This window comes from Equus quagga, chromosome 5 (genome assembly GCF_021613505.1).
Source record: "Equus quagga isolate Etosha38 chromosome 5, UCLA_HA_Equagga_1.0, whole genome shotgun sequence".
In the NCBI taxonomy this organism is placed as follows: Eukaryota; Metazoa; Chordata; class Mammalia; order Perissodactyla; family Equidae; genus Equus; species Equus quagga.
The window spans coordinates 93,424,102-93,445,939 of record NC_060271.1 but is presented as its reverse complement, the minus strand read 5'-3'; the positions used below and the strand labels follow the sequence as shown (position 1 = coordinate 93,445,939).

Genomic DNA, 21,838 nt, shown 5'->3' with positions numbered 1-21,838 from the left:
CGGGAGTGAAAATATAAAATAGCGAGGGATAATCTGGGGAAAAAAGATTGATGTTACCAAGCCTTACCTGATATTAAAATAGGTACTTCAGTTTTAATAATTAAAATACTTGGTTTCATTACAAAATGGCTAGTAAATGTTTCAGCCATATTTTTAGTGTAAGAATCAAAGAACAGACATGCAAAACCCTAAATGTGGTTGTTATGCTCAAGTTAGTTTCTAATTATTTATTATGTTTATTGTTAACAACAGCTGTCATTTACTGATCTCCACCATCACTAATGCTTGCAACAGCTGTGCAAGACCAATGTTAATATTGCTTCTTTACAAATGGGAGAACGGAGGAGTAACCTCCCCAAACGTACACAGCCAGAGACAGAGCCAGGATTCAGGATTTGAAGTGACAGATGCCAAAGCTCAGACCCTTTCCCCTGAACAAGAGGTCAGCAGTCTATGGCTGGAGGCTCAAGTCTGGCCCGCTGCCTGTTTCTGCAAATTCAGGCATGCTCTTTCGTTTATGTAGTGTCTGTAGCTGCTTTTGTGCTACAATGGCAGGGCTGAGTGGTTGTAAGAGACCCTGTAGACTGCAAAGCCTAAAAATATTTACTACCAAACCATTTACAGAAAAAGTTTGTCAACCCTTGCCAACATGGAGAAGCATGTTGTCTCCCAAGCTGCTCTAATCGAACATGCTGCCCAGCCGGCTCCTCAGGGACAGTTACTGTAAGAAGCAAGAGGCTTGGAGGCATGCAGGGGCAGCAGAGACAGCCTGCTGCTCTGGCCTGGGTGCACAACTCCTCCTGGAGACCAGCTGAGGTGGCCAAGGACTCAGGAGATATTACTTTGTATCAATGTAGAAGCTGCTAAACAAGGTGAACCTGGGCCACGCGGCCAGGTGTGCAGCCTACAGCCCTGACGGGGAGATGGTGGCCATTGGCATGAAGAATGGAGAGTTTGTCATCTTGTTGGTGAACAGCCTGAAAGTGTGGGGGAAGAAACGAGACCGGAAATCTGCTATCCAAGATATCAGGTACATGGCAGGTGGTCTGGGCAGGGAGGGTATTCTCCTTCCCAGTGGTCCCCATTCCAGAAGGGCCATGGCTGGAATGAAGAACTCAGTTGTGAGAGGGCCCCTTTCAATGAGCCAACTATGACAGGAGACCCTCTCACACATTCTTTCTCAGACATGTCTTTGCTAATTTCCATAAGAGTGTGGTAAAAACTTCTTGTAAAATGCCATTCTACAAAAGGCTACATATCCATTCCCTCCTTCCATGGGATTTGATCCAGAGGAATTGTTGAATTCCATAGAATGTAGAAGCTAATGAAGTGCGATCTCATTGCCTTTGAGCTTGGGAGGCCTGTCCCAGAGCAGACCTCGTGCCTGACCCGCCCAAACAGCCCTCCTCATGGACCACTTGGATTGCTTTTTCTAGAATCAGCCCAGACAGCAGATTCTTAGCCGTTGGTTCTTCTGAACACACAGTTGACTTCTATGACCTCACTCAGGGGACGAGCCTGAATCGCATTGGCTACTGCAAAGATATCCCAAGCTTCGTCGTTCAGATGGATTTTTCCGCAGATGGCAAATACATCCAGGTAGGCTTCAGCTTTACTGATATCTGGGACAACCAAGAATAGGAATAGTAACAATGGCTTACTTTGATTGAGTGCTTACTGTGTGCCAGCCAATGTGCTAATTTACTCTTCACAGGAACCCTGTAAGTACTGTTACTTTTCTCCTATTTTATAAATGAAGAAACAGAGACTTACAGAATTTAAGAAAGTTGAAGAAATAGCATTTGAAATAGTATTCTTCAGTAAGAAAAGCAGGAAGCACAAGCCCTGATTGTCTTTGATCCTCCTCTCACCAACCCCTTTCAGAGCTTCCTAATTCCTGGTTTTCTGCGGCTGCACCTAAGCCTGTGTCACTCATTATACTTACTCATTTCAGTCCCAAATCCTACCAGGTAGTGTGACCCCTCCACACTTGGGACCTGGACTCCAGACAGTGGGCCTGGAGTGAGAGCTCATCACTGATTTCCTGGGGGGAACTGACAAGTGGGAAGGGATCGAGAGAGGTCCCGCTCTTGGGACTTACAGCTGAAAATGGAACAACAATTTCTCCAGCACTCTGAACAAGTATTATCCATTTGTGAGCAGGCCTGGTGTTGGAGATTCACTGTGGAAGGAGAAAGGACACATCCATTCATCAAATATTCACTGAACCAGGCACTATGCTAGGCTTTTGGAAGGACAAAATAGGCCTGGTAGGGCTCCTGGAGCTTGCCCTGTAATGGAGAAGACAAGCATTAAACAGATAATTATGAAATATACATATTATTACAAACTGATTATGTGCCGAGAAGGAAAAATGCAGGCTGCTCCGGGAGCATTTAACAGGCGCTGAATTTAGATTCACTTCCTCTCCGCACAGTGATATTTAAGCTGAGGGCTGTGGGATGTGTAGGAGTCAGCCAGCAAAGAGGGGCGGGAGCATCGTTCTAGGCCATCTGCGCGAAGGCCTTGACGTGGGAAAGATCTCAGCTCATTCCGTGAACAGCAGGAAACCTGGGGTGGCTGCAGATGTAGGCAGTGGCCATTTTCTGAAAAATGGTTGGTTTCCTCTAAAAGATCCCAGAGAAGCAAGGGTCAGGTCCTAGACACTTCAAAAATCATCCCCATGAGCTGCTGTCTTTGAGAAAACTTGCCTTACCTCTGTGCCAAAAGATCTTGATTCTCTGAAAGCAGGGATTCCAAAACTTGAGTGGGCATCAGAATCACCTGGAGCCTTCTTTAAAACAGATTGCTGGGGGGACCAGCCCTGTGGCTGAGTGGTTAAAGTTCCACACGCTCCGCTTCTGTGGCCTGGGTTCGTGGGTTCAGATCCCGCGTGTGGACCTGCTCCATTCATCAGCCATGCTATGGAGGCATCCCACATCCAAAATTAAAAAGAGGAAGACTGGCACAGATGTTAGCTCAGGGCTAATCTTCCTCAAGCAAAAAGAGAAAAAAAAAAAAAAGGAAGCTTGGCAATGGATGTTAGCTCAGGGGGGAGTCTTCCTTACCAGAAAAACCACCCACAAATTGCTGGGCCCCACCTGCAAAATGTGTGATTTGGTATGTCTGGGGTGGGGCCCAAGAATGTCTGTTTCCAACAAGTTTCCAGATGATGCTGATACTGCTGGTCAGGAACCACATTTAGGGAACCACTGCCTTAGAACTTTGGAAAATAGCGAAAAAACATATGGAAAAATGCCCTGCTCATGTCAACTTTGCCGTGGGCTGACCACAGACTTTGTAGCCTGTTCTGAACTTGGATTTTATGAAAAGTCCTGGGGATGCAGAGGCTGGGCTAGTGTTCTGGGAAACAGTACACCAAAAGGGGAGTACTTTGGAATGCAAAGAAAGTTGATGGACATGGTTCCCTTCCACTTGCAGGTGTCAACAGGAGCCTACAAGCGCCAGGTGCATGAGGTCCCCCTGGGGAAGCAGGTAACAGAAGCCGTGGTCATTGAGAAGATCACCTGGGCCTCCTGGACAAGGTGACTGGAGGAAAAACAATTGAGGAAAAGGTCACAAGGGAGTCTCTTGTCCCAGGCTCAGCCTCTAAGTTTGTATATGTCCAGCAGATGAAGGAGCCCAGAGATAGAGCAATCTTTTCTTTGGGGGGTGGGGATGGGAGGTTTTTCTTGGTACCAGTTTGGGCCACTGGCTTTGATCTGACTTGGGCTTTTGAAATGCAAAGTCCCTCTTTTCGTGTAATGCATCCTACAGCCCCCAACCCCATCCAGCAAGTTCAAAGGGAAACCATATCCCAGCTCTTAGCCAAGCCCAGGTGGAGTGCATTGTGAGGCCTCCAGTCACCAGTGGGGAGTGGCAAGGCTGGAACTGCCAGTGAGCAGCATGAGAGACAAGGCCTTGCCAATTCAAGGGAAAAGAGACCGCCAACTTGTGAGTTTGAAGGAGCCCCTACTCTTCTCCCAAACATATATATATTCAGGAGGACTATAGGAAAGAGGAAGAGAATCAAGGATGGAGGTAACTTTTCTTTTGGAGGTGAAAGGGACTGGGGCAGAGGAGAACAGTAAGAGCTAGGACAGGTGTACAGAGAAGGGGACAGATGCTTTCAAGCGAGAAGAGCCGCAAGACCACACTGAATTCTGCAAAATACCCCTCTCTGCCTCTTCTCCCTGGGAGAGGATGCCTGACTGCAGGAAGCCTTCTCACACATCTCCTGCTAATGCCTCTTCCTGTTGTAACAGCATTCTGGGAGATGAAGTCATTGGCATCTGGCCGAGAAATGCAGACAAGGCTGATGTCAACTGCGCATGTGTGACCCATGCTGGCCTCAACATTGTCACAGGAGATGACTTTGGGCTGGTGAAGCTCTTTGATTTTCCATGCACAGAAAAATTTGTGAGTCTTCCTTAGAGTAAACTCCCTGCACGGCCACCAGGCTCTCTGTTCTTCTGCGGTGTGCGGAAGATAGTGGCCACATCTAGATGGCCATCTAGAATCGAGAATAAGAGGAATCTTGTCCCAGCCCCGTAGAGATTTGGCAACACCTAACCTTTTCATCTCCCTTGGAGAGGAATTCCTGGCAGCTGGGAGAAGGGAAGATGGAGGGTGGACAAAGTGGCCACAAGTGGAGCAAGAATGAGACAGGAAAGCCAGTGAAAGTCTGGCTGATGGAGATGTCCAGACCACATAGTAATCCCATGAATGAAGGAAGCTTCTGGGAGGAGGGGGTTTGAGTCCTGGAAGGTGGTCCTTGATTGTTGGCAGGAGCAGGGTCTCTTAGCTGTCTCCATTCACTTTGCTCACAGGCCAAACACAAGCGTTACTTTGGTCACTCGGCTCATGTGACGAACATCCGTTTCTCTCATGATGACAAGTATGTGGTCAGCACTGGAGGAGACGACTGCAGGTACCAACCTGATAAATCTGGCTCTGACTCCCTGGCCTTCACTCCCTTCCCCTCCACCTCAGGTGTCCCCTGGGTCAGCCCCGCCAGGGGAATGGGGAGGGCCTGAGGCAGGATAGTAAACAGGAAATTCAGTGAGTCCTAATGAGGATGAGGACTTTCCATGTATGAGGTATTCAGTCTCTGGTCACTCCCAACCCAAATCTTGATGGACCCGTGTCTCCACTAGAGCTGTCCTGAGATTGGTGGGAAGTCAAGGGCATGTGATAGCTCCTCTGAGCATTGCTGGGTGGAGAGACAGGTGGGTGAGAGGCTCAAGATGGCTGATTTCAGTAGGAGCTCTTGGACAGCCCACAAGGTCATTGCATATAATCAGGGGGTTAGAATGACCTTGATCCATGTCTTTTATCGCACCAGAATTCTTAAGATGGATGATTAATCCACAACCAAGACAGGTTTAAAAATACTAATATTGGGGCCGGCCCAGTGGCGTAGCAGTTAAGTTCACATGGTCCACTTCTTGGCAGCCCGGGGTTCGCCGGTTCGGATCCCGGGTGCGGACATGGCACCGCTTGGCACGCCATGCTGTGGTAGGCGTCCCACATATAAAGTAGAGGAAGATGGGCACGGATGTTAGCTCAGGGCCAGGCTTTCTCAGCAAAGAGAGGAGGACTGGCAGTAGTTAGCTCAGGGCTAATCTTCCTCAAATAAAAAAATAATAAAAAAACAAAAATACTAATAATGAGCCTCAGTCAACCCTGAGAAATAAGTAGGGCAAGTGTCACTCAGTTTTACACATGAGATCAGATGAGGGGTGATGCCATTAGGCCCAGTGCTAGTTAGTAGCAGAAGAACCTCAACCAGCTATTTGGATTCCCGAGACAGGGCTATTTTTGACCATAACTGCTGTTCAGTGTAAAACGGTCACATTGTTCTGTGAGACGTGACTGGTCCTCCGGTGTTTTGGAGCCCTACCAGCATGCTCCAGAGACATCAGCCTCTTCAGCATTTCCAGGAAGGCAGCTTTCTTCCGGCCCTCCACCAAGGGCATTTCTTATTTGGAGCATGGAGGAACAGGACACCATTCTAAGTCACTCAGCTTCTCCACGTCTAATGTAGCTGAAGGGCTTTATCACAATGTGAATATTGGTTTCTGTTCGGCCCAAGCAAAATTCTTGGGGGGATGAAGAAGAAATGCATGCATTCCAGGTACTTTTTAGTGCTCTGAGAGAGGTTGTGGAAAGGCACTAGAGAATTTCAATCCACTGCCTACCCAAGAGCATTGTGTAGAAAATGCCCCCGGAAGATGCTTTCTGGTGCCTGCCTGGGAGCACCCATCTTCAGTCTGCTGTGCCAACTGGCACTTAGAACCCTTGAGATAGGACTGATAGCAGCTCCCTGTGGAGTGTAAGCACCCATTCAAAGCAGCACCAGCTGAAGTGTGAACCGGCCAGCAATAAGAGACAAAGTGAGTTGGGTACCCAGTGCAGGAGATACGAGGTGACTTTTGGATACTGCAAAAGGCTTAGAAGTAACCATAAAAATGCAGGGCCCCTAGGCCTTTGTAGTCATGGGAGCACAGTGTGATCCTGGCTCTGTGCTAAACACTAGAGAGGGCTCTCCTACTCAAGTGGAGCCGATAAAGCCTTTTCAATAGTAATGAGAGAGAGAGAGTGTGAAGTCAAATTGCCAAAAGTCCTCACATTCAGCACGGACACTGAAAGAGCCAAACAAAACAAAAAACAAGAAACCTTTTTTAAAAAAAGCAGTAAGACTGTTCATTGGTGGCAAGATCCCTGGTTTTTGCTTTTTTGAATCAAAATGTTCAATACCTCACCTGACCCAAGACCGTTTTTTGTCACTTGACAAAAAAGTATGATGTTCAGCCATGCAAAACATTTGGTCTGCTTTTTCAGTGTATTTGTGTGGCGATGTCTGTAAATGCCAGAAACCTCTTCCTTTATTGCTGCTGCTGCTACTACCCAGCAACTGCAGAGGCAGTGATGAGGCACCTCCTCCCCCCCGGCTGCTGGGAAATGCCTACAATGCTGCGGGCCGCACAAGCTGGAAGTGCAAGTGAGGTGGTGTGACTGCCCCCATCATCTGGAATCTCCAAAACTGAGACCAAGGAAGGTCAGTTCTAACATGTTAAGACTGCTTCCCTATGTTCCTGAGACTACACACTATACACACTAACTACATTGACAAAAAATCCTGATAATGTAGCCCACTGACAAAATTTAAAGCCTGTTACCCTAACCAATATGTAGCTTTTCATTTGCATCGAAACTTTTACAAAAGATGTTTTGCTATGTTTCTATATACTTTAAAAATGTTCGTTTTTACAAATAAGTTGAACAAGACAGCTTAAGTTAGATGCACCGAAGTACCAGAAATATTGATAGCCTCTGTTCTCCACATTTAGCTTTCAAAACCAAATGAGCCACGTATGAACAAGTTGAGAAACTTAATTTTTTAAAGCTTCATTTGCAGAGTTTTATATTCATTAAGTGCCTTTGCAAGTTTCCCGTTGTGTGGGCTGTTGTCTCACCTCCCACAGATTATCTCTTTTCTACATATGGTGCTAACACCTCAACGCTGAGGACGGCTACAGACCCTGAGCAGATTCCTGGTCTGTCACCCATGTCATGTGTTTATGTCAAGGCTTCCTAAATGAAACACATCAGTTACCAACTTAGGAAATAGTGGCTTTGGGAAGGTGAGCAGCAAAGAAACGTAAATTCAGGAGGGACGGGGTAGTAGAATGGGTTTTCAATACGTTTAGTGCCAAACCCACAAAATCCAAAATAGAATTCAAATAAAATAAACCTCTACTACAACGTGGAAGTGAAAAAAGCTCAAGCTGGTCCAGGAAGATGAGCTGATTTATCTTGTTAAATTGAAAATGGTAATGAACGTGGTGACCTGAGGCTGCACTGGGTTTACCATTCCCAGAGTAGGGTTGGCTTGACCCCACGGATTTGCTTCAGGTGAACTATGTAGGTTAAGTCCAGATTTAAAAAAAAAAAAATTCTCTGCAAAACAAATTTCTTGGCTCAAGCAATATTTGATAAATCAAGATTATAAAACAAAATAATCTAGCTTAGAGTTCCTCAGAGTTGGTTGGTTGGTTGGATAACAGAATGTGACTTGGAAAATAGTAACCGGAAGACATCCCTGAACCACCTCAATCACACTTTATACTCAGTCCACCACTGACCACAGTAGAGGGCTGACGACACACACTGAAGGGAAGGCTGGAGAGGGACTGGGGGCTCTGAGCATATATATGCCAGTTAGTCCTTCTGGTTGGTGAATTAGAATTCTGGCTCTGAAGTACTGGCTATTTGCAGTTGTCAGTTTAGAGAAAAGGAGAAATGAAGCATTTTCAATTAAATAGATTAATATTCACCACAGAAGTGCTTCAGCATTCTAAATGGATTAGATCACTCATTAAGCTATTTTTATATGCCAATTTATTAATGCCTTACATTAATCCACTGATAGGTTGTTGGGCCCACAGTTAGAGTCCCTATGCAGTCCTAATTCTGTTTTCTGTAACCATGTGACTGGTGATGCTGAGTTGATAACCATGTCTGCCTATATTGTACCACTGCTCTTTCATACTGACTGGATCTTGCATTGAAATAACCACGTGGAAGAACACTGAGTTGATCAATGATGATATGTACAACTATATTTAAAGAGCAATAGTGTCTATGTGTCAAGAAAACTTCTTAAATCTTATTTGTAAACAACATTTATATGGTATGAGTTTATGTTCATAAATCCTGCACTGTATTCCACTATATGTTAAGATATTGGTGCATGAATTTATTTTCAAAGTATGAAAAATACATAATTTAAAAACATTTTGGTATGTGTCAAATAAATTTGATTATGTAAACATGTCCTTTTGTTTTCAAAGTAAACACAGCTGCACCACGAGCTGAAACCCTTTCTAAAAGTACAAGCGTCCACCCACCGGTCGAAGCAAAGACTATCCTTTGTGTATACTTTTAATCTGCAGTTTCATGAAACCAAAATACCAAACATATTTTAAGTCTATAAGCTTTATTGATACTTTGCTTTTACAGTTCACAATGCATTCCACAGATTTAGTTCAGTACAGCTTAAACCACAATTGTATAAATCTTCATTTTATGATTTCTTGCATAACAATGTTTGATATTTGCAAACAACGTTTTTGGAAGCATTAGATTCAGTCCACAGAGTCAGAGTTTGTGACAAAATTAACTATAGCAAGTCTGTGCGATGCAGTCGACGTGAAGAGTTCTATGTGCATGGCGTCGGTTCACGTTCAAAACAGATGGTAGTGCACCTAGAAATATATTTTCTTTTTCTAGCTTATGTGCTTTGGAACTACACACGTACAACCAAAGACTCTCTGAAAGTCAAGCACTGTGGGGCAGCTGGAAGGTAAAGGTCTCTAAGCTTTGTGAAACACTATATATAGATATATATATAATCTATATTTACTTATATTGGCAATTAATATAACAGTAAAATTCACAATACACCTAGAACATACCAGAAAGGCAAGTTTTTTCACTTCTGCTTTAGTGGTATGATCTCGTCTAAACATTTCATTTCAGAAAATCTGCATCCAATCTACACAGACCATACACAGTGCACAAACTGTGAAAAGGGTTATTTTTTTCAGCTCCACTTTCTCTGCAATTCCCAAAATACAGCAAGACTACCTGTAACAAAATGTAATATACAGCTTTCTCAGATCTTTGTTTATTCACCAGTGCCTCATATAGGAAAAACAAATGATTACGGTTCAAATCCATACATAGCAGCTTACAATACTTAAGGTGATGAACACATGGCAGTCAAGACAGGTGATTTCTCCTCAGACACTGCATTGCTGAAAATAAAGATCTGTGAAACTGCAATGTCAAGGTTTCATTCTTCCCTGACCCCCCCATGTAATCAAATGAATATCCCCTTTAAAGATAAACTCCTATTGTTAATTATTTCAGGCTTTTTCATTCAGCTTTGCGCTTCAATCCAGGGATTTTTGCTTGAATTCTACAAATGAAAAGGAGGGGGAAAAGGTCAATGTAAATATTTTTATATTTTAAGTATTTTGTTTTCTGCTTCTTAAAATGCAATCCTTCAAGAACTACCTGTATACTACTCAGCTTATACAAGAAATGAAATCCTAAGGCTATCAAACTACAAGCTATAATTTTGCCACCTTGGCCTCACGAATTAGATGTAAACAAAGCCTTAAATACACATAATAAATATAGAAATTAAATGATTCAAATGTTAGAAAAAGTCTTTTAGCAACACTGATGTCACATTTTAGGTCTGACTGAGACTTGCTACTCACTATGCCTGTCATATGAACATAGTGCACTGTTCTCAAAGTCTGCTACACTTTATCCTTAGTAAAAGTTGCAGATTTTCAATACTTACTTAGCCATAGCATCTTTAACATTCTTATTGGCAAGTCCTAGATAATGATCTATCTGTGCCTGAAAGAGAAGTATAAAGGGGTTATTTGAAAATTACCATAGCTGAAGCATCTTATTAACATTAGCATCTATGTTCCAACAAAATAAAGGCTTACGGAACCACATTTCTCATTTTTATAAGGCTTTGGAAACTGGCACTGATATGTTTGGAAGTTCCATGTAATAGAGCAAGCTCTGTATTCTGAAATCTACAGTTAAGAAATTACCTGATGCCATAGATGCAGAGAAGGCATTTGACAAGATCCAACAGCCATTTATGATAAAAACTCTGAACAAAATGGGCATAGAAGGAAACTACCTCAACATAATAAAGGTCATATATGACAAACCCACAGCCAACATCATACTCAATGGGCAAAAACTGAATGCCATCCCCCTGAAAACAGGAATGAGACAAGGATGCCCTCTATCACCACTCTTATTTAACATAGTACCGGAGGTCCTGGCCAGAGCAATCAGAAAGAAAAAGGAATAAAAAGAATCCAAATAGGGAGGGAAGAAGTGAAACTCTCACTGTTTGCAGACGACATGATCCTATATATATAGAAAACCCCAAAGAATCCATTGGAAAACTGTTAGAAGTAATCAATAACTACAGCAAAGTTGCAGGGTATAAAATCAATTTGCATAAATCAGTAGCATTTCTATACTCCAGTAATGAACCAACAGAAAAAGAACTCAAGAACAAAATACCATTCACAATCGCAACAAAAAGAATAAAATACCTTGGGGTAAATTTAACTAAGGAAGTGAAGGACCTATATAATGAAAATTACAAGGCCTTTCTGAGAGAATTGGATGACGACATAAGGAGATGGAAAGACATTCCATGTACATGGATTGGAAGAATAAACATAGTTAAAATGTCCGTTCTACCTAAAGCAATCTACAGATTCAACGCCATCCCAATCAGAATCCCAATGGCATTCTTTACAGAATTAGAACAAGAATCCTAAATTCACAAAAGACCCCGAATTTCTAAAGCAATCCTGAGAAAAAAGAACAAAACGGGAGGCATCACAATCCCTGACTTCAAAACATACTACAAAGCTACAGTGATCAAAACAGCATGGTACTGGTACAAAAACAGGTGCACAGATCAAGGGAACAGAACTGAAAGCCCAGAAATAAAACCACACATCTATGGACAGCTTATCTTTGACAAAGGAGCTGAGGGCATACAATGGAGAAAAGAAAGTCTTTTCAACAAATGGTGCTGGGAAAACTGGAAAGCCACATGTAAAAGAATGAAAATTGACCATTCTTTTTCACCATTCACCAAAATAAACTCAAAATGGATCAAAGACCTAAAGGTGAGACCTGAAACCATAAGGCTTTTAGAAGAAAACGTAGGCAGTACACTCTTTGACATCAGTATTAAAAGGATCTTTTCGGACACCATGCCTTCTCAGAGAAGGGAAACAATAGAAAGAATAAACAAATGGGACTTCATCAGACTAAAAAGCTTCTTCAAGACAAATGAAAACAGGATTGAAACAAAAAAACAACCCACTAACTGGGAAAAAATATTTGCAAGTCATATATCTGACAAAGGCTTAATATCCTTAATATATAAAGAACTCTCGCAACTAAACAACAAAACATCAAACAACCCCATCAAAAAATGGGCTGGAGACATGAACAGACATTTCTCCAAAGAAGAGATAGTGATAGCCAATAGGCACATGAAAAGATGCTCATCATCGCTGATCATCAGGGAAATGCAAATCAAAACTACACTAAGATATCACCTTTCACCCGTTAGAATGACAAAAATATCTAAAACTAATAGTAACAAATGTTGGAGAGGTTGTGGAGAAAAAGGAACCCTCATACACTGCTGGTGGGAATGCAAACTGGTGCAGCCACTATGGAAAACAGTATGGAGATTCCTCAAAAAATTAAAAATAGAACTACCATACGATCCAGCCATCCCACTACTGGGTATTTATCCAAAGAGCTTGAAGTCAGCAATCCCAAAAGTCCTATGCACCCCAATGTTTATTGCAGCATTATTTACAATAGCCAAGACATGGAAGCAACCTAAGTGCCCAGCAACAGACGAATGGATAAAGAAGATGTGGTACATATATACAATGGAATACTGCTCAGCTGTAAAACAGAACAAAATCATTCCATTTGCAATAACATGGATGGACCTTGAGGGAATTATGTTAAGTGAAATAAGCCAGCGAGAGAAGGATAATCTGTGTATGACTCCACTCATATGAGGAATTTAAAATTATGGACTAAGAACAGTTTAGTGGATACCAGGGGAAAGGTGGGGTCAGAGGTGGGCACAAAGGGTGAAGTGGTGCACCTACAACATGACTGACAAACATTAATGTACAACTGAAATTTCACAAGATTGTAACCTATCATTAACTCAATAAAAAAAAAAAAGAAATTACCTGATGCCGTTCATAAATAACAGGAACACTGAAGAGTAAAATCAGAGCTGAAAAAGGAAATACACAACCTTTAAAAAAGACTTAGGATTTAAGGAACAAACACTAAAAAGCCATCAAACTGGCAACACTCTTAGGATAGCCAGGCAGTATTCCTAATAAGCGAATATAATACACAAGGAGCATCTGCTGGTGGGGAGCCACTCCAGGGCAATGAATTAACCAAGGGAGGCTGCAGAAACCATTCCTGGCTTCAGATAACATCACAGAGACTACAAAATAAAGGCATCCCTGGTTGGTCAGTTTTATGAGTGCTCCAGCAGGTAAGGCCACCCTTGATCTGGTTTTACCACTGTTAGTTGGAGCAGTCTTCAGGAACTAAAACTAAAACTAAAAGTGTTTCAGTAAACAGTATCAGCAATTTATTTAAAGAGATCACAACCTCAAATGTACACCTTCTATTTTTCCTACAATGTAAGAATATTCTCCACTAAAATGTCCCTAAGTTTCTTGCTCACAATCTTTCTTTTTCTGCAATTTTTCATTTCAGCGGTTTTATAGACTTACCCAAAATCAGTAGTGTCAGACCATTGAACAAGGCACCAACATAGGTAAATACCCACATCAACACTGCAAACTATAAAAAAAAAACATTAGCTTATTAAAAATGAAATTCAAGTTTCTTAATTAAGCTTTCAAATAAAAGCAACTCATCTAAATGCTAAGCTCCCAGAGGCATACTCCTCGGAGAGACTTGGTAAAGTATTATGGATGCTTCAGTTCTAAGTCACCTGTCGCAATTCAGAATTTCAGAATCCCAATTAAAACAAGAGATTCGATCCACTTTCTCTGGACTACACTACCAAGTAGTTTATTCTGTTTTCTCTGAGATCAGAAAACATACCAAAGGTAGCTCTCTAGCATTGAACTTTTAAATGGGAAGACTGAAAGGTATGAGAATTAGCTATTAAAACTGATTTTAAAGTACTAACAAGTGCTTAAAGATATATATGAGCTGAATAATTCAGACATTAAAATCTCAGACATCTGAATAAGCAATAATGGGGGCAGAGGGTACTTATTATCAGGGAGACTAGATTTCCAGTACCAAAAATATCACCTCTAGCATTTTATGAAGGATCAGAGGCACTGTCTGCCCAGTGATACATGATTTCACAGTCATGGTTAACCCTGAGAATGAGGACTCCACATACTTTTATATCTATTATTAAAACTGACCATTATTCTTCCTTTAGCCACTGCCGCCTTTATTTACTTAACAAACAGTAATGTAGTCTCTATTATATTAGTGCTGGGCACTGTTTTAAATGCTTTACAAATATAAACTTATTTATTCCTCTTAACAACTGTATGAGGCAGGCACTATCCTCACTACAGCAGATGCAGACACTAAAGGGAGAGGTTTAATAATTTGCCGGAAGTCAGATTTCAGTCCCCTCCAGGGGCTGGGGACTGTGGTGAACTGACTAAACTCTCCTACTTTAGTAATCTTGGTCTCAAAATCTGGGATTTTTTTTTAACCAAATCAGGCAGTTTGGAAAAGGCTTTGCTTCTAAAAAGTGATTTCATTTTGGGAAGTCCTTTATTTCCTCTCCATACTTTTAGTTTATTCATGAGATGGTTGCACAAGAGAATTTCAAAGTTTTCTTCCAGTTCAAAAACTCAGTGACATCATATAGTACAAAGACTCAATGACATGTTCAAAGCAGTTCTGGAAGACTCAAACACAAAGTCCATTTGGATTTTATTAAATAGTCGTCATCAGCAATTCCTTTGCTTCCTATTAAAAGCCGCATGTGTCTCGCAATCACTCTGCGCTATTTAGTAGGTAACAAATACGGCACCACGATGCCACCATCTACAGTGAGTATTTAGGTACATATAACACAGTATATATGAAGAGAGGAGGTAAGAGGAGTTAGCACCTCCATCATCTAAAGCAGGGATTGGCAAACTTTTTCTGTAAAGTAAGATAGATAATAAACATTTTAGGTTTTGTGGGCCAAGGGGTCTTTGTCATATATTCCTTTAAAAATGTAAAAATCATTCTTGGCTCCCAGGCTATACAAATATAGGCCACGGGCTAGACAAACTGCAGTCTGCTGATCCTTGATCTAAAGAATAACGCACAGATCTTTCTCCATGTGTTCACTCATTCAAGAAAACCTGACTGGATGTCTCCTATGAGCTGGGTGTGAGCAGTAATTAAGGTGTTCAGACTCTAGTGAGCATAACCACTGCAGGTCAGGAAGACACTTTGGATTCCTCCACCAACTGTCACTTCTACCAGTAACACCACTCTGGCTCCCCCTACAACTGAATTTAATGTTCCAGTCAGCACATGGTAAACACTCATAACACCTGTCAATTCAAAATCAAAAATTAAATGCTGCCCTGGTCTTAGCAACTGCTATGGAAACACTGGTAGAAAGGTTTGAAGCATGACTCTAGTTAGCAAGCCTTTTCCCTCTTACATAGTTTTAAAGACTTTTATTGTGGAAGCTAAGTATAACTTTTGCACTTGAGGAGGTTTACTATAGAGCAACAGAGCTATTTTCATCCATCACCATCCACAAGTCCAAAGGGAAGAGTCAACCTTCCACGTTTTAGAAGAAACTGCTTTAGCAGTAAAGACACTCTTACCACGACAGAATTCAGATACTAACACACAGGCTAAAAATAAGTCTTAATTTGGTCATTAAGTCACTGACAAGGCCACACTCCAAATCCACAGGAGAGAAGCCTGAGATTCTACACCTGGGCCATCCAAGGGGCTCAAATGTCACTGGACTTGCCTCTTGAAGGACACTCTTCCTAAAAGGGAGGCTATCCAGAGGCACAGAGAGGAACAGAGTGGCCTTCAAATGTCTGTGGGGCCAGAAAAGTGGCATTTATGTGAGGATTTTGTGAGAACTGAGGCAAACGGACATATGCATTCTCCCTCTCAAGGAGGCACCCACAACCCAGCTCCACAGACTGTTGCCACGTACATATTCCAGGCAAATGTTGCCAAATTTTCCCATTTTAAGAGAGAACCCGAAATTCCCACTTTTATGTGCTATCCAAGAATTTTTAAATGTTGCAGCTAAGTTTGGAGAAAGGTTAACAGTTCAGAGGCCTAAAACAAAATTAATGGGTAAGGGTTTCCAGAGAACACATCACCAAAAGAGAAAAGAGTTAAGAACTAGCATCTAGTAATTGCATAATTATCGGAAATGTTAGATAATAACAACAGCAACTAACATTTTTTTGAACATACATTAGGTCAGTTAATCTCATCATAACCCCCAAAGTTAAATACTGTTATTACCCCTGTGGAAGAGGAAACCGAGTAATTAAGCAAGTTGTCAGACCAGAGGTCAGTGATCTCAGGCTTATCTGACTCCAGAATCCATCTGCTTTGCTCTACTGTAAAAACACCTACAGAGTAACCATTATTAATAGGAATTGGTCATGAATAAGCATGCTATCCTAAAGAGGCAGAAAGAAGGTCAATAAACACTTTAAAGAAACACACAGGCAGCTCTCATTTTGGAATTATAAATTCTATGCTATTCCATGGCAAATACTTTGCAACATTACAGCCAATGCATATTAACTTGGAAGTCAAAGCTCATCTCTCTTTGGGCAGTAACGAACTGGAGGAAAGAGGGCCAAAGTACCATGAAGGTCTAATCAATTCTTCCTGAAAGAGGACAAGGGCCGTGTCTTGTCTGTCTTTTGTCCAGGGGAACAGGGAATTTAACTGTGCATCAGATACCTCACTAAAAAGCTCTGCTGATTTTTATTAGATGATGTCTCAATGGTGGGGGAGGGGGTGCATTTTTAAGGAAAACGGAGGGAAGGTGCTTAATTTCAGAAGTTATTTTGGCAACTCTGACATGTTCAAACTTCTCCTACATTTTTAAATACTGAAAATTATTTGACATTTTTTGACATATTCAGCGTCCTTCATATCACATTGACTGCCTCTACATTTTCCCCAGCCCACTTCCCTTCTAATTTTTCTGTGAGCCAAAGAAACAGAAAGGAAGCTGTCAAAATGTGCATGTTAATAACCTTGTAAGAGCCCGAGGGCTAGATTTTAATGTTCTTTTGGGTCAGCTATTTCAGGAGTTCAGGCCTTTTTTTTGCTCACTTTCAGATTTAAGATTGTACTCCGGAACATTATAGTTGCCTAATGTTCAGGCGACTATAGCTAGAAATCTTCTTACAAAAGTTTTAACATATTTTCACTGAAAGTCACAGAACTAGTGTCATACAGAATCGTCTTTATCACCCAAAGCCATATGACAGAAAAATAAGAACCTCTGCCTAAAACACCTGCTCTTAGTATCTAGTAAATAAAATTATTGGATCTTTTGTGATTTGAGGCTTCAAAAGGAAGGAACCCTCTAATAAAGCTCAGAGCCTTAATGAAGAAGCCCCAAAGCTGAGCCCAGCAAGGACTGCCACATGCTTTTCTTTTATAATGGGGGAAGGTGTGTGTGGGGTGAGGGTAAGAGGTAGAAGCGGGGAGGAACTATAGCCCGGGGTTTATAGCTTAATGCTACAACTTTTAAAACAGTAATTCTCCAGGCAGTATCCCCAGAAAAATTAAATCACAACTTCAGGGGATGGGACCACCTTCTCCCCTCCCCTCCCCCCTCCTAGAAAGCAGTAAATTTTATAGCTCCCCAGGTGGTTCCAAGACTGCGAACCACTGTTTTAAAACAAGAACCCCTATCAAAGATCCCTTACACAGCAGCTCAATCACAGAAACAGAATTAAACCTTAACTAGATGGTTTAAATTGTTCAACTCTCTTATACTAGTTTTCTGGTTGAAATGGGTGTCATTTAAACCAGGTTGACAAATATCACTAGGTTAAATAAAGTTATCCAGCCTCCTTCTGACTTCTCAGAGACTAATGAACTGACATACACTAGACTCTCCGAGAAAAGGATACATAAACAGCTTTCCCAGCGTAACTTTACTAGAGAACACTCCCCCTCCACTTCCCTGTCATTCATTCTCCTCCCCTACCTTATGTCTGGCACTCAGTGGAATAAACCCACGTTAAGAAACATAACCTTTAAAACAAATCCTGAAGATTACTCAAAAACATGTGGCGATGGTGAAATTTTATACTAATGTTTGAAATAAGTTCTACTGAATGGAATTAGAAATATTTTGTCAGGGATTTTGCCCATAATATTTGACTAAAATTAATCCTTTGGGAAATGGGTTGTTGCTCAATCTATATACAATTGACATATTCTCTAGGACTTAGAAGCTTGTAGTTAATTGCAAAAGAGCAAAACAAATGGAACGAGTTCATGAGAATTCAAAGGAGAAATCTGCAGAACACATCTTATTTTTACTTGTCCAAATCAACCACCAGAAGACCTAGACCAGGCACGATAACCACCATCTCATGTCAGGTCTTTTTCAACAGGCCTGAAAAACCTTGGTTATTTCTTTGATCACACTTAAAAGAATAGCCTCCTCCCTCACACTGCAAAAAAAAAAAAAAAAAAAGTGAAAAGGTGGTGCTAAATTTTCAATTTCTGAGGAAGAAAGTTTCAAACAGAAGTAGTAGTAATTGTGACCCAGAATCTAGAAATATATATTATATAAATGTGAGGGTACCAAACATTCATGAAGACAGTGAGTTATAGAGAAACCTCTTTTAAATTTTTGTTTAAAAGCTATTATTTTAAACAAGCCACAAAGCTTGATATAATGTCTATTTTCTAAATGAAAAAATTTATAAATGAGACTAATTCTCACTGCATTTTCTTGAAATTAGGCTGGTTTCCATTTTCCTAGCTATGAATCCTACTAAATCCAAGTAATTCCAATCAAAAGCTGGTTCCCATAAATATTTTAAAACTCAGTGTTATTTAACAAGATCGCAAATTCATCTGGAAACTGAAGAGACTGAGGCTATTAGCAAACTTTCACAGATTTAAAATCTGAAAATAAGGCAGTAAAATAAATCAGTCTAACAGGGCAAACTGATTTTTCCTTTACGTTGAAAAAGTAAAAATAGAATGAGAATTGAAAAAAAACGTTTTTGCTTGCTTTAGGGAGAGAGAATATGACTGTCCTACCCGCTGCTGTGGTTTAAAAGGCAAAAAGAAATAGTCAGAAGGAAAATCATTTTCTTTTTAAAAATGCTCTCTATATAAACAAAAACTAGGGCATAAGACTGGCAAATGTTCAAAGAATTCTCTCTCAAGGGAATATTACTAAGCTATTTTTATAAAGAGCCAAGAGTGTTAAGGTTTTTATCAGCTTTTTTCAATAATTAGGAGACATTTTAAGCAAGTACTTGTGATTCTATAGTATGCTTATTCAGTGGACACAAAGAGATGCCATCTATACTATTCACACACAAGGACATTACGAGAAGGTTTAAAGTCTCCCCATGTGGCAGAACCACAAGGTTTATCAAGGAAGACCCTTCATGTGTATTATCAGAGCATGCACCTGAATTGTCAAAGGCTTCATACCCATCACCTTTATACTGGGAGAAAAAAACAGATACCCTGCCGTATTCTTTTGCCTCAACAGATTTTGAGACCTAACTGCAAAGTTCATTCTATGTGTTAATATATTGAAACAACTGTTATTTATTTGGAACTCTGAATGAATTTCGATCTGGGGAAGTCATCAAGCACCTTTCCTTGAGCTCTGGGCTTGCAAAAAACACTACTCAGAAAACCATTCAAGTTAGTTTTCTTCTTTTATTTTTTTTCTTTTCAAAACTACTGTTAATCCTTAAGGAGAGAATGTAGTAAACTATAATTCTAATGCAAGTATTTTTTCCAATATTAAGAAACAATGTTTTAAAAATATAAGAAAACTTCATAAAAATAAAGTTTTCCAGGAAGTAAATCTCTCTTTTTGTACCACTTTCTGTTACTTTCAAATTAGCAGAGTCACTCAAGGCAAGAATTTATCAAGTTCAGTTTCTTTCATTTATGACAGCTTCCTCATGAATAACATAATTGCTTTAAAAAAAACAACTACGGTAATTTTCAAAAGAAATTTAAAAATGAGATTTAACAGCAAAAAAAAATTCTTTCTCTCATAAAAGTAGCTGAGGTGCCAAGTCTTAAATAAACTGAGAGAAGCACACAGCTGAAAATAATGTCCATCTACTGGCTTATTAAGACCAAGATATTAGTTAAAAGCATTTTGAGCATTTAAACCTATTCTGACCAGTTCAGAAATTGTTTCACTCAGTCTAAAGGCCCCATTGCTATGATATCCTTGGCTTGCATGATAAACTACAAACCAGTGCATAGCTCTTGGAAAAGGAAAATTATGATAATTACTACCATAGTACATTTCTACCCAGACAGAATGGAAACGAGTCTGTCTTGAGCACAGTCACAGGCAATAACACACAAAACACAAACAGCAACTTCTGTGTAAAGGAAAAGCACTAAGTCCCAGTGCTTGGGGCTCAAGGTACATGACTGGTTTAGTGCTTGCTTTGAGTCAGTCTGAACCGTGGGAGAGTTTATTTGCAAGGTGAGACTCTTAACAGCTGCTGTGTAGCAAGATCCAAAACCTAAGAAAAACTTCCAACAATTACCAACTGAATATTAGATAAGGTGTTTTAGAATATTAAAGGTTTTTCAGAATAAATATTCCAAAAAGAGTCCAAAATATGAAATAGCTTGTCTGTATATATGAATTACACACAAACTAAGAAATTAAGTACTTAGACTCTAAAGTCAAGCAGATTAAATCACATCTGGTATTAAATCTATTAGATAATCTTTATTCTTATAATCAAAATTCCCTTTAATTTTCTAACTTTTAATCCTTGATTTCCAAAAGTATGAATTTATAACTTATTTTCCTTTAAAAAAGAATAGTAGTTTTCTCCATTTTAAATATCTGATTGGATTCTGAATTTTGAAATCCAAGTTAACAGTCACATGATTTCATTACATCTTTACCATTTACTTTAATATAGATAAATAGAATTTTATACTCTTTAACTCTTTTAATATTAAATTCTAGGTATGTCAAAAATGAAAAGCAAATAAACCTACCTTCAGAGAATCAACTAAGTCATCAACTAAGAAGAGGCGTCTGAGTTCTTTGATCGTGCAGTTCACATGACCAAGAGCAGAATTACTGTATTTCTGAACTAGCTCCTCAGATACAGCGACCTCAGATTCCAAATACGCCCTAGAAAACAAAACACAACATAACTGTCACTGACTGGAGTGATTCTCCCTGGATGTCTTGTCAATGAGCAATTGTATATCTGTAAAGGAAGACATCAATAAAATATTTTACTATAAAAGCCTACTATTTCCAAATTAAGCACAATGTAAAAGTTCACCAAGCAAGATAATTCTAATGCAAGTATTTTTTCCAATATTTTATCCCATTGATATTAATGAGTAAAAACATAAATTGATTTCAAACTTTACCAGAAGACCTACTAAATTATTTTGCTTATTGTAAAGACTGGTGATTTGTTTCTCTTTAGCTTTCTCTTCATATGGATCAAGTAATGATGTTACATAAGTTTGAGGGAGGGACCAACATTTATTGAGTGGCTCTTATGTGTCTGGTGTTTTATGTACAGACTTAATTTTCACGACAACTCTGTGAGATAGATGGTATTATTCCATTTTACAGAGGGGGAAACAAACTTGGAATTCAGTAACTTGAAATTTCAGCTTCAAAATGGAAGAGCCTATCATGCCACAAATCTTAGCTGATGAGCATAAAAAAAAGCATACGGTTTGAAACCAGACTGATCTGAGCTTGAATCTTAAGCTCTGCCTCTTACTTGGCCTTGTAACGTTGGAAAGTTATTTAGTCTTCCCTCTAAACTTCAGTTGCCTCATTTATAAAATGGAGATTATCATGAGGATTCAAATGAGTAAAGTGGTTAACATCATCAGGCACAGAGAAGCACTCAATAAATGGTAGTTATTATTATGGATTTGTTTTTTT

The 21,838-nt window shown here is 40.1% G+C and overlaps 2 protein-coding genes across 5 annotated transcripts in view; one reads left to right on the top strand and one right to left on the bottom strand.

Annotated features, from left to right (window-relative positions):
• EML6 (EMAP like 6) overlaps positions 1-8,743 on the top strand; it is a 253,213-nt gene extending 244,470 nt beyond the window's left edge. For 3 of the 4 annotated variants that reach the window (XM_046663360.1, XM_046663358.1, XM_046663359.1), the window contains 6 exons: positions 858-1,030; positions 1,437-1,599; positions 3,442-3,545; positions 4,266-4,419; positions 4,830-4,930; positions 6,844-8,743. In XM_046663360.1, coding sequence (XP_046519316.1) covers positions 858-1,030; positions 1,437-1,599; positions 3,442-3,545; positions 4,266-4,419; positions 4,830-4,930; positions 6,844-6,868 — 720 coding nt within the window. In that variant the 3' untranslated portion in view covers positions 6,869-8,743. The remainder of the gene's footprint in view (positions 1-857; positions 1,031-1,436; positions 1,600-3,441; positions 3,546-4,265; positions 4,420-4,829; positions 4,931-6,843) is intronic. The other variant, XR_006888845.1, reaches the window with a different exon arrangement.
• A 241-nt stretch (positions 8,744-8,984) lies between these two features.
• RTN4 (reticulon 4) overlaps positions 8,985-21,838 on the bottom strand; it is a 79,013-nt gene continuing 66,159 nt past the window's right edge. Inside the window, exons 5-9 of the mRNA XM_046661455.1 lie at positions 20,920-21,058; positions 13,413-13,482; positions 12,849-12,895; positions 10,379-10,437; positions 8,985-9,985 (exon numbers count right to left, since the gene is read on the bottom strand). Coding sequence (XP_046517411.1) covers positions 9,943-9,985; positions 10,379-10,437; positions 12,849-12,895; positions 13,413-13,482; positions 20,920-21,058 — 358 coding nt within the window. The 3' untranslated portion in view covers positions 8,985-9,942. The remainder of the gene's footprint in view (positions 9,986-10,378; positions 10,438-12,848; positions 12,896-13,412; positions 13,483-20,919; positions 21,059-21,838) is intronic.